The 13358-nt window shown below is 37.0% G+C and overlaps 1 protein-coding gene across 4 annotated transcripts in view; it reads right to left on the bottom strand.

Annotated features, from left to right (window-relative positions):
- Window positions 1-7873: 7873 nt before the first annotated feature.
- Window positions 7874-13358, bottom strand: part of PRKD1 (protein kinase D1) — a 318122-nt gene continuing 312637 nt past the window's right edge. For all 4 annotated transcript variants that reach the window (XM_025869149.2, XM_073895013.1, XM_073895012.1 and 1 more), the window contains 2 exons: window positions 9721-9806; window positions 7874-8872 (listed from right to left, as the gene is read on the bottom strand). In XM_025869149.2, the coding sequence (XP_025724934.2) occupies window positions 8654-8872; window positions 9721-9806 (305 nt within the window). In that variant the 3' untranslated portion in view covers window positions 7874-8653. The remainder of the gene's footprint in view (window positions 8873-9720; window positions 9807-13358) is intronic.

Genomic DNA, 13358 nt, shown 5'->3' on the forward strand with positions numbered 1-13358 from the left:
AAGTTTAAATTGTCTCAGCTATTAAAAAAAAAAGGTTTCATAATGATTTTAAAAATCCAAGACCCAATTACATTTTATCTACAAGAAACTCACTTTTTAATATATGGATATAGGTTTAAGGTAAAAAAATGGAAAAACATACACCATGTAAAATTAACCAGAAGGATACAGAAGAACTGAACAACACCATCACTCAAATGGATTTGGTTGACCTTTGTAGAACACTTCACCCCACAATAGCAGAATACATATTCTTTTCAAGTACATATGACACATTATCAAGATTGGCCCTATCTTCATCATAACAAATTCAAGAAGAATGGAATCCTACAAAATATATTGCTTGATCATAAAGAATAACTAGAAATCAATATCAGAAAGATAACTGAAAAATCTCCAAGTAACTGGGAATTAAAGAACATACTTCTAAATAATCCATGGTTCAAAGAGGATAACTGAAGGGAAATTAGAGAATATTTTGAACTTAACAAATTAAAATACAACATACCAGTATTTGAGAGATGCAGCTAAACTAATGCTTGAGGGCAATATTTATCAATAAAATGCTGTATTAAAAATAAAAGTATCAAATCAATAATTTAAGACATACCTTAAGAAATTAGAAAGAATTCCAAAGGAAGCAGAAAGAAAATAATAAAGATATGATCAGTTAAATTTAAAACAAAAAAAAAGCAGTAGAAAAAATCATTAAAACTGAAATGTGATTCTTTGAAAAGATTGATGAAGTTGATGAAACCATAGTTAGACTAACAAAGAAAAAAGAGAGAAGATGCAAATTATCAAAATCAGAAATGGAGGAAATCATACCACCACAAGCTCCACATATTAAAAGGATAACATGGGAATAATACAAAAAAATTTGTGTGCCTAAATTTGACATCTTAGATACAAAGAATCAATAAATAAATGCTTAAGATCAGGAATAAATAAATAACATTTTGTCTCTTTGCAGATGATTGTCCGTGTACAAATTCCCCAAGATTCTACAAAATTTCTAGAACTACTAAGAGCAGAACAGTTGAACAGACACTACCAAAAGAGACCAGTGGAAAATAAGCACAGTATGATTATTCACTATGGGAATGCAATGAAAACCACAATGACATACCACTACACACTGACAGGAATGGTTAAAATAAATTTTTTAAGAGTGACAATACCAAGTGCTAATGAGACTATAGAGCAACTGGAACTTTCATACGCCTCTGGTGGTTTTTAAAAATGGTATCGACACTCTGAAAAACAGTTTGTCAGTTTCTTATAAGGTTAACAGACACCATATAACTCAACAACGGTGTTCATGGGTATCTAATCTAGAGAAATGAAACTTATTTTCACACACAATCTGTACATAAATACATATCGCAGCTCTATTAAAAATCAATTCAGGGGCGCCTGGGTGGCTCAGTCATTAAGCGTCTGCCTTCGGCTCAGGTCATGATCCTGGGGTCCTGGGATCAAGTCCCACATCGGGCTCCCTGCTCCGCAGGAAGCCTGCTTCTCCCTCTCCCACTCCCCCTGCTTGTGTTCCCTCTCTCGCTATGTCTCTCTCTGTCAAATAAATAAATGAAATCTTTAAAAAAAAATCAATTCAAACTGGAAACCTCAATGTCCTGTAATAAGTGAATGGATCAACAAACTTGATACATCCAGACAATGGAATACTACTCAGCAATAAAAAGGAATAAACTACTGATTCACGCAACAACACAGATGAATCTCGAAGGCCTTACGCTGAGGCAAAGAAACCAACCACAATAGTTTATATACTCTGTGATTCTATTTATATGAAATTCTGAAAAAGGCAACTCCGTAGGGATGGAGAGCAGATTAGTGTCCACCAGGGGTAAATGTTGGAGAGAGCCTGATTCCAAAGATGTATCATAAAGAAGTTTTTTTTTTTTTTTGAGTATAAGACTATTCTGTACCCTGAATGTGATGATAGTTACATTAATCTATATGTGGTAAAACTCATAAAAAGTGTAGACCAAAAAAAGTCAATTTTACTATATGTAAATTTTAAAATAAAAAATAAATCTGACTACTTCATGTGCTCATAATTCAATGTGGAACATTAGAAACAAACTGTAGCCCTTTCCTGCCTCAATTTCCTTAGCTCAGGTATCTATTTTTTATTGCTTTACTCATAGGATTAATGAGATAATGTTTGTGAAATGTTTTGAGCTCCTTAAAAGGAAGTTGCTATGCAAATATAAAATGTTGTTATCAATACCCAGGCCCTATTTTTTTTTTGCTTGTTTGATGAAGTTTATGATCATCTTCATTTTCACATTACTTTTAATGAATTGTAACAATAAAATGTGGTAGCCAAGATATAAAATGAAGCACTTGCGTTAACAAAGCTAGAACTTTGTAATTAGAATTTGAAACATCAGTCTGTCTAAAGATAATTGGCTCTAATGATTATTTCTCTATGTACACAAGCTACAATTTTATGAAATCAAAGTGTGGCTTATTCTTCAAGTCACTATCTCCTTTGAGATATTCTTAGTTTGGGTATCTGATGAAAGAGAATCAAGTGCGATGGAGAAATTCACATCTGAAAATAAGAGTACTCTGTCTTCAAAAGGAAGTAATGAGAGAATAGTCCATTTAACCTGGACTCTGCTTGCATTATTTTTTTAAAGCCTTTTACTCTCTATGAACAAAAGCATGACTTAAATATTTGAATTCTTAGAATCACCCTGCCCCCAATTTTCTTCTTTCTTTCTTAAGTGCAAAAGAAAAGAATTCCATAATTCCCCTTACAAAAATTGCAGTTAGCTTCCTACTTATTTTGGGACAACGGGTGAATTCTTCTTCCTGGTTTTTGAGGCTTTTGATAATTTAGCTCTATTTAACCTGGACAATGTTACTCCCGGGGTCTACCTTCATATTAACCCTTTGCTTCATCAGGAGATTTTCTTCTATTCATGTCAGGTTCTTCTGACTTCCATATCTTTACTCAAGCGATTCCTCTTACTCCTCTCCCTCAATCTAAGGGGTGAAATCTCCTGCATAGAATCCAGCTGGAGATTTTACATGAGATCTAATATGGGTCACATTCAGGTATTTGTCCCTAATTATCCTTGTCTCTGTGGAATCTAGTGGAATCCAGTAGCCAACCAATATAAGAGAGCTACCTGCCTTTAAATGTGGAGACAAAATTATGAGGAGAGAAAAAAATCTCCTTGGCAATTGAGATCAGTCAAGTGCCCAAAGCTCAAGTAAAATCCAACCTTTGTTCTCAGACTAAGCTACACTAAAATATTTCAAAAGGAGAAGATCCAAGGGTTTTAGGGCATATTTTTTTTCACTTTTTTCACTTTTTTAAATTTATTTTTATTTTTTATTGTTATGTTAATCACCATACATTAAATCATTAGTTTTTGATGTAGTGTTCCATGATTCATTGTTTGTGCATAACACCCAGTGCTCCACGCAGAACATGCCCTCTTTAATACCCATCACCAGGCTAACCCATCCCCCCACCCCCCTCCCCTCTAGAAACCTCAGTTTGTTTTTCAGAGTCCATCGTCTCTCATGGTTCCTCTCCCCCTCCGACTTACTCTAGGGCATATTTAAAACAAAACAAAGCAAAACAAAACAGAAGACATGAAGACTCTTCCATTTCCCAGAAAAAAACAAATCTTAATTCAAAGTCTTACCATTTCACTTAAGATACAGAAAGAAGTTCTGCAGCAAATGTTCACACTTTTGTTCACACTTTTCAGCAGATCTGGTAGCCCAGATTCACTTAAAGAAACCATCTATTGTCAAAAGTTCCTGGACACAATCTTTGACAAAAGGAGGTCAGGAAAGGATGTGACATTCCCTTGTTCAAAAGAGCATTTGCCCCAGAGAACTAGAACATAAAGAGAGTTGACAAAAAGTGTGCATCATTGGCACTTTGTTGACATTCAGATTAAACCATGCTTTCATAAAATCTTTGAATTAGGAGATAATTTAGAAGTCATATTGTCTAGCTTCCTGTTTTGTTATAGAAATAAGAGATGAACTTCAAAGAGGTGAAACTAATTCCTAAGTCCTGAATTCTATCTGTGTTCCATAAATCTGTGGGATACATAGAATTCTTATTGAATAGGACTTTTATTAATTTTTGGACCCCACAGCTTTTGTAACTTTAAGGAATCTGAATGTATCTTGTAGATAACTGGGAGCAGAGTCCTTGAGGATTTTAGAACATATGAGTAAAAGGATAAAAGCAAATTTCGTGAAAATAAATCTGGCAGTGGTGTGGAGAGTAGATGGGAGGGAGGAGAGCCTGAAGAAAAAGTTCCACCTAGAAGACGTCTATGATGCAGCTGATTTAAAGGTGAAAATGATAATGCTGATTTTAGGATCTTTAGATAGATAGAGCCTATAAATTCATGGAGAGAGGAAACTGGATTGCTGAGAGCTTACGGTAGCCAATATGGATTTGGAAATAAATCATATGAAGAGAAAATATCGAAAAAGAAAATAGGGAAAACCTTGGTAAATGCAAACAGAGGTCAGGGAGAGGAGGAAATTAACATTTCTTGACCTGCAATACATGCCAGCAATTTGCCTAAGAAATTTACATACTTACCTTAGTTATCCCAACTGCACTTTAAAATAGGCATTGTTGCCACTCTACTCATGAGGAGACTCAGAGACTTTAAAGTAGTTTGTCTAAGTTCACTAACAAGACCTGGGGTTGGGATTGGATCTATGGCCATTAAGCTTCAAAGTTCACACCCCTTTCAGTAGCCATCAAAATAAATGGAGGTAGGACCTCAGGGAAAAACAGGTCATAGGCAATATGGACAGTGACCCCATCTACCTCTCAGCTGCTATATTCCCAGCACACAGGAAGTGGTCAAGAGTCATTGCTGAGTGACTAAACAACAGTCAACCACTATTGATGGCTTTATCGACATCTCAAGCCAAGTATGCACTGAATTGTACGTTTGTATTATTTTATTTAGTCTCTCCCAACACTCCCAAAGATGTATGAGTGATTGTAGCGCTTTCATGGTCACCTAGAATTCAAGCCAATGTTAGTCTGTCTCTACATTTGGGTTTCTAACCTTTAACCTATGTTGAGAAAAATCCATCCTTTTTGAGTTAGAGGCCATTGATGACTTTCGTAAGAAGAGGATTATCAATAATAAAAATGAAAATTTTATGCCATGGGATATAAACACAGAAGCCAAAGGAAGAAAAAAAAGTGAGAAATTTACCAGAGAAAGAACAGACAAATTATTTTGCAAAAATATTTGCTAAAAGGAGAAGCAAGGCTCAAGTTGATTTGTTTATATTGTTTTGTTGAAAGTGGGAAGCTGAGCCTGTTTTAAGTCAAGGGGTAATTTGTTGGTGGATACTAAAAATATCTAACAAAAAAGAAAGCAGTTAAAGAGAAGCAGGGGAGCAGAAATGATGTGAGACATAGGTCAAATGCAGGCTTAAAGGATGAATAGGAGTAAAGGCAAGGGAGTGGGGGGGCAGAAACGTCTTGCAAGCAATGTGTAAAGGCTGAGATGAAGGAACTTGTTCCCTTTTGGCCACTGAAAGCAGTTGCCCTTCTCCATGGGCCTTGGTGGATCTTCAGATGAACCAGTACTTGGTTTCTTAAACCAAGTCCAAACAAATGGTCTGCAAACAGAATCACTTCACAGGAGTAGTCAAGCTTTAACACTGGGTAATGGATGCAGAGGAGACAGATGGCTTATTTTCACCACTGTACTTATTTTACACATTCAGTACAAAGGTTCATTACATATTTCTCAAAATGTCTCCATCAGAGTGAGTATTCACTAAACGCAAAGATGATCTCTTCCTTAGGGACAAATGGACGTATCAAAAGCATCCGTGATCAAAATATTTTTCTCAGCACTGTCCTCTTGCTCAGGACAAATGTAAGAATGGTGGCTGTTTGTGCTGATGGTTCAGGACACGTAGAGACCAGCAATTTTTATGGCATCTTGGGCTGATAATGTCATTACGTAAGGAATATTGCTTCTGTGACAATGACAGAGGACACAGCCTCCCTAAAACATGCTTTTGTCATTTCTCTTATTTTTGTTAGAATCAGAAGATACTTCTGTATCAAAAATGCTGGGTTGTCTTTTGAATTAAATAGACTATGGATATGCCCATATCATTTGATACTATGAGATACCACTGATGTGAAGTCTGGACAAATTTACTGATGATAATTTAGCATAGAAAGTCGGTGCTCATTCAATAAAATTGGATTCTTTGTAGCATCCCTGATATTTTGGGTGGAAGAAAAGTGGCATGACTTTCAGTGGCCCCCTTCTCTGAAAACACAGAGCCGTTTTTTCTTTTTCCTGTGCTTGATGACAAGGCACAATAGATGGTGTCAATAGCACACAGATGTCCTTTTGACATGGCTATTCTGAATGTAGCTGTAGTCATATTCATTACAAAATGCTGGAATGGTTGGTAAGGCTGGCCCCCCAAAGGCTGAAATCATTATCTCTCCATTGTATTTTCTACTGTGGTCTACTTCATTTTTGAACTTCTTCCTTTGGCTTCTGTAATATTGCTTCATTTAATTCCACCTTTACGTGTTCCTTTTCAATTTTCCTTTCATTCTGACTGAACCTTCTGTATTGGTATTTCTCAGGTTTGTGTCCCAAGGTCCCTTCCATCTCATGCTATCCAAGGATCCAAGTCATTCTGATCAACATATGGTGGGATTTTGACTTACAAATCTGTATCTTCAACTCCAGAATTCTCCCCAAGCTCCAGGCACATATATAAATGCCTTCAGGATGTCCCAAACTTGGTGTCCTATAGAACTTTATATTCACCATGTTCAAACATGAACTCACCCTTTCTAAAGCTGTAACTCCTTTTGATTAATAGTTCCATCAATCATCCAAGCCAAAACCTAGGATTCATTCTGGATTTTTTTAAATTCCACATTTAAATTCTATTTACTACTGTTTTATGTCAGGTCCTCATCATCCCAGAAGGGTTATTACAATAGTTTAGCTGGTCTTTTGGCTCACTCCTTATCCTGGCTTCTACCCAGACTTTGTCTTGCTGGCAGAGTGAACTCTGTGATATTGCTTATTCTTCTGCTTGAAAGTTTCAATTGGTGTTCTGAGACATAAAGGGATAAATAATAACAGAACAGAATAAGGAATAGGCAATAATACAAAATAGTGACTAACCACTGGACTGGACTTACCACTATTTTACCCCCATCTGTAAATACTGTGTAGTCTTAACACGTTTACATAATACATTCAAGTGTCTCAGAACACTTATAAAATTCTTCCAAATATTTATAGCATTTCTGTTACAAAGTAACAGTAATACATGCTAATGCTTTGTCGTCTTGCTACAAAGAAAGACTGCCTACATTACCCACTCCTTACCCCAAAGTCTGTTAAGTCCAATATTAGTTTTCTCTTTCCCAGGCTATAGAACTTTACCTCAGGTGGCTTTCTCTTTAGGAATTATTCTCTAGTCTTTATGTGTTTTTGTAGTTCACCTTAGAACCTTTTTGTTTAGATAATATAGAAAGAAATTAGAGCCATTATTGTAATAAATCCTGGTTTTATACTGACTAAATCAGGATGCTACATCGAGACTGCCATTTGTAATATTCTTCCTTATGCCTCCAAGTCTCCTGTTTGGTTGTTTTTCTCTTTGAGAGCTCTTTTTTCTACTGGAAACTAGATGACACGCAAGACAGAAATACTTCATTACACCTTGAAACACATTTTTAGGCTTCATAGCAGTTAAAGCTAAATTCAAAACCATGAGACTTTCTCTGCTTTTTGAGCAGATACCTCTGCTCCTAAATGGCCTGAAAGCAAATGAAACGATTCGGTCAAGGGGACACATTCTTTGACAAGAATATTTATTTGTTATTATTGAAAAATACACAAAGGCAAAAGGTTGCTTAGCTGCTGATTTTCCATAGTACAGAGGGTATTGTAAGAAAGGGGGAAATATCTGTTACAGATGGCAGTTTACATTTCTAAGGCATTTAGGCTTATGAGTAGTAGGTACAACTAGGTCCACTTCTTTGAGTTTAAACATACTGAGGCACGCCAGGCAGGCAAAGGATTTGAAACTATACAGTAAACTCTTCCATGCACTTGTGTCTAGGATTGTATTTCTATCTCCCATCTTCCATCATTCACTTTTTTTTTTTCCACATGAGTTTTGGAGTTGTTCATAGAACTAGTAATAATCTACTCTTCAAGAGTTTCCTTATAATGACAACGCCAATGGGACACACAGAACAGAACTATTTCATGGACAGGTTCCATAGACTCTTACCAAATTGAGGCTCCAGTAAGAAAAACACTGATTTGCAAAGGCACAGCGGAGACAGGTTTAATGCATTAAATATAACATGAATCATTCACAATAACAAGTTTAGTGTTTCAGGGAACTTTTGTTAATACAACACAGTTGGTCACACAAAATACAAATGCTTCTGTTGATTTGTCTTGGCAACTCAGATACATCAACAGTGCTAACAGTTTAACAGCTTTGTTCTCATCTGACAGAAAATAATGGCAGTTCTGCAAGGCAAATGTTAAACCTGACCGTATGTATTTATTAATTCCACAGTGTTTTGACAGATTATAGGGGATGGAACTCAGAGGATGCTGACACGCTCACTGAGGGCTTTCATCTCTGTTTCTTCTGTTTCAGGACTGTCGCTGTGGCTAGCACTTGGATTGATCAGGTGAGCAGGGTACTGCAGCCCCTGCTCGCCTGCATACTGCTCCCACCGCAGGTCGTCGCTTTCATGGGTGATGTAGCGTTCCCCGATTTTGCACTCTAGCTCTCGCAAATCTAACCAGGTCTGATAATCCTGAGGAAGGAATTCCAAAATATTACCATAGAGACGATTACAACTCATTAAAATACGGTTTCATTTCTTGTTAGTTCCCACAACCGATGAGTTACCCTTTTCCCTTCCACTCTATCTGTGCTTTGTCTCTCATCACGCACCTGCAGGCGACAACATCAGGACCAAAGCCTTCCTATTTACCTAAACTCTGCAAAGACAGACTGTTTATATGGTATCATGCATCAAAGAGTGGGCAATTAATGCTTGCAGTCAACCAACTAGGAATACTGGTATTCCTCTGAAATTTAATGCCTACGAATAATCCTTCAGTATTGCAGAGTATCATTTTTCTAATGTTTAAGTTTAATGTGACAATAAATATAGAAGAGGAAACAAACACATGCATATACTTTATATTTGTTATGCATTTGTTTCATGAATATTAGCCCAGGATTTAAAAATGCAGCCTCCAAATGAGTACAGTGCATGACCAGATGGGCATCTGCTTGGACATTTATCAGGATTACACATATAGATGCTCTTGAAATCTGGTCCTTGGAGTTTTATAATGACCCTTAAATTTTTTTTGTTCTTCTGTTTTTATTTTTGGTGCATGTGTAAGCACACGTACATGAGTGTGTATTGTGGTATATTTCTCCCCTGTCAAATATTCTTGGTAGAGACAGAGAGATCTAGAAACACCAAATTGTTATTAAATCCTAAGATGTTGTGTGCATTTTGGCAAACAAATTGATAAAAGAATAACAACTTTAAGACGATAACAAAAGATTTTTACATATAATACCAGAATCTGGTAAATATTTAGAAGTCCATCTGATTGGGAAAATATCCAGTGATTGATGTTTTACCTGTAGCCAAGGGTGACTCAAGGTCTTATCCACGCTATAGCGCTTTCTCATTTTTACTTGCAGCAAGTTATTGATAAGATCAATGGCTGAAAAAAATTTCAATTATTGATAAAAACAGATGACAAATCTGGAACATATGCATAATTCATTTACAGTTTATTTCACACTGTTAAATGCAGCGTAGTGATAACAGGCACTAGAACCTTAAGAAAATACCTCTTGAGAATTCTAAAATCTTGGCCTTCATTTTATTTTGGAGGCTAAAAAATGAAATTGAAAATAATTATGGAGAAGGAAGTCTGAGTCTTTTGTGAACATGATGTGAATTTCTCTTGGTCTGGTCTTTAATACATTTTTCTAGAGTAGGAGTTTTGGGCGCCTGGGTGGCTCAGTCGTTAAGCATCTGCCTTCGGTTCAGGTCATGATCCCAGGGTCCTGGGATGGAGCCCCGCATTGGGCTCCCTGCTCGGCAGGAGGCCTGCTTCTCGCTCTTCCCCTCCCCCTGCTAGTGTTCCCTCTCTCGCTGTATCTCTCTCTGTCAAATAAATAAAATCTTAAAAAAAAAAAGTAGGAGTTTTGTTTAAATGTATATCATTTAACTATTTCTTACACTAACTGCAGGAAACAACTAATATTCAAGAGAAAGCATTTACTAATTTTGTTATAAAATGTGTTTAAAGTTTAAATACACATAATAGGCTTCGTAGTCTTGAATCAAATGACAGACATCTGGACACCAAATTTAAAAGAAAAAAAATAAGGCAGGGATGTCCACTATTACCTCTGCTATTCAACATAGTATTAGAAATCCTAGCCACAGCAATCAGACAACAAAATGAAATCAAAGGCATCCAAATCGGCAAAGCAGAAGTCAAACTCTCACTGTTTGCAGATGATAGGATACTTTATGTGGAAAACCCAAAAGACTCCACCCCAAAACTGCTAGAACTCATACAGGAATTCAGTAAAGTGGCAGGATAGAAAATCAATGCACAGAAATCAGTGGTATTCCTGTACACCAACAAGACAGAAGAAAGAGAAATTAAGGAGTCAATCCCATTTACAATTGCACCCAAAACCCTAAGATATATAGGAATAAATCTAACCAAAGAGGCAAAGGATCTGTACTCAGAAAACTAATACTCATGAAAGAAATTGAGGAAGACACAAAGAAATGGAAAAATGTTCCATGCTCATGGATTGGAAGAACAAATATTGTGAAGATGTCAATGCTACCTAGAGCAATCTACACATTCAGTGCAATCCCCATCAAAATACCATCCACTTTTTTCAAACAAATAATCCTAAAATTTGTATGGAACCAGAAAAGACCCCGAATAGTGAGAGGAATGTTGAAAAAGAAAAGCAAAGCTGGCAGCATCACAATTCTGGACTTCTAGCTCTGTTACAAAGCTGTCATCATCAAGACAGTATGGCACTGGCACAAAAACAGACACATAGATCAATGGAACAGAATAGAGAGCCCAGAAATGGACCCTCAACTCTATGGTCAACTAATCTTCGACAAAGCAGGAAAGAATGTCCCATGGAAAAAAGAGTCTCTTCAACAAATGCTGTTGGGAAAATTGGACAGCCACATGCAAAGGAATGAAACTGGACCATTTCCTTACACCACACACAAAAATAGACTCAAAATGGATGAAAGACCTCAATGTGAGACAGGAGTCCATCAAAATTCTAAAGGAGAACACAGGCAGCAACCTCTTCGACCTCAGCTGCAGCAACTTCTTCCTAGAAACATCACCAAAAGCAAGGGAAGCAAGGGCAAAAATGAACTATTGGGTCTTCATCAAGATAAAAAGCTTTTGCACAGCAAAAGAAACAGTCAATAAAACCAAAAGACAACCAACAGAATGAGGGAAGATATTTGCAAATGACATATCAGATAAAGGGCTAGTATCCAAAATCTATAAAGAACTTATCAAACTGAACAACCAAAGAACAAATAATCCAATCAAGAAATGGGCAGAAGACATGAACAGACATTTTTCCAAAGAAGACATCCAAATGGCCAACAGACACATGAGAAAGGGCTCAACATCGCTCGGCATCAGGGAAATCCAAATCAAAACCTCAATGAGATACCACCTCACACCAGTCAGAATGGCTAAAATTAACAAGTCAGGAAACGACAGATGTTGGCAGGGATGCGGAGAAAGGGGGACCCTCCTACACTGTTGGTGGGAATGCAGGCTGGTGCAACCACTCTGGAAAACAGTATGGAGGTTCCTCAAAAAGTTGAAAATAGAGCTACCATATGATCCAGCAATTGCACTGCTGGGTATTTACCCCAAAGATACAAATACAGGGATCCGAAGGGGTATGTGCACCCCAATGTTTATAGCAGCAATGTCCACAATAGCCAAACTGTGGAAAGAGCGAAGATGTCCACCAACAGATGAATGGATAAAGAAGATGTGGTATATATATATATATATATACACACACAATAGAATATTATTCAGCCATCAAAAGGAATGAGATCTTGTCATTTGCAATGACATGGATGGAACTGGAGGGTGTCATGCTGAGCGAAATAAGTCAATCAGAGAAAGACATGTATCATATGACCTCACTGATAGGAATTCTTAATTTCAGGAAACAAACTGAGGGTTGCTGGAGTGGTGGGGCGTAGGAAGGATGGGGTGGCTGGATGATAGACATTGGGGAGGGTATGTGCTATGGTGAGCGCTGTGAATTGTGCAAGACTGTTGAATCACAGGTCTGTACCTCTGAAACAAATAATGCAATGTATGTTAAGAAAAAAAAAAAAGAAGAAGAAGAAAGCAGGAGGGGCAGAATGAAGGGGGGGAATCGGAGGAGGAGATGAACCACGAGAGATAATGGACTCTGAAAAACAGAGGGTTCTAGAGGGGAGGGGAGGGTGGGAGCATGGGTTAGCCTGGTGTTGGGTATTAAAGAGGGCACGTTCTGCATGGAGCATTGGGTGTTATGCACAAACAATGAATCATGGAACACTACATCAAAAACTAATGATGTAATGTATGGTGATTAACATAACAATAAAACTTTTTTAAAAAAGAAATAAAATAAAGTATAACATGGGCCAAGATTCAGGATAAACTCAGAGCCTAAAAATGGCCCAATAGGAAAACATTTTGGTCTCCTTCACCTTGCTTTTTAAAATATCCAATGAATTGGAATTATATCAGCCTTCATTGTTTACTAGAGGAAGACAGGAAAGAAATAGGTTAGAACCAATGTATCCAGCTTAGTACTCTGATCTGATTGGGATTCCTACAGAGTATAATTCAGGGGGGGGCGGGAAAGTGATTTTTCTAGTCATCTAGTTACAAAGCACCTGAGTTACCATGTGACAGAATTTCCCCTCACCTTTGTAAAAATTATATTTTCAGCCTAGATTATTAATAGTTCATTATTAAATTCACTATTACACTTCTTACTCATTCTTGTAATAACTTCCCATATTTCTTTCATCTTAGCATTTTCTTCCCAAAAAAGAGCTTAGCGAAATCTGCCAAACCAATGGAAGCATTCACATTTCACCTGAGTTCATTTCTATCCTTATCCTACCCTGACCATTAGGTTTCCTGAGAGATGGATCTTTCCCCTCCAAATCTTAATCAAATGGGTAG

This window comes from Callorhinus ursinus, unplaced genomic scaffold (assembly GCF_003265705.2).
Source record: "Callorhinus ursinus isolate GAN/ISIS: 27379988/994484 unplaced genomic scaffold, GSC_fseal_2.0 scaffold8, whole genome shotgun sequence".
NCBI classification, from domain to species: domain Eukaryota; kingdom Metazoa; phylum Chordata; class Mammalia; order Carnivora; family Otariidae; genus Callorhinus; species Callorhinus ursinus.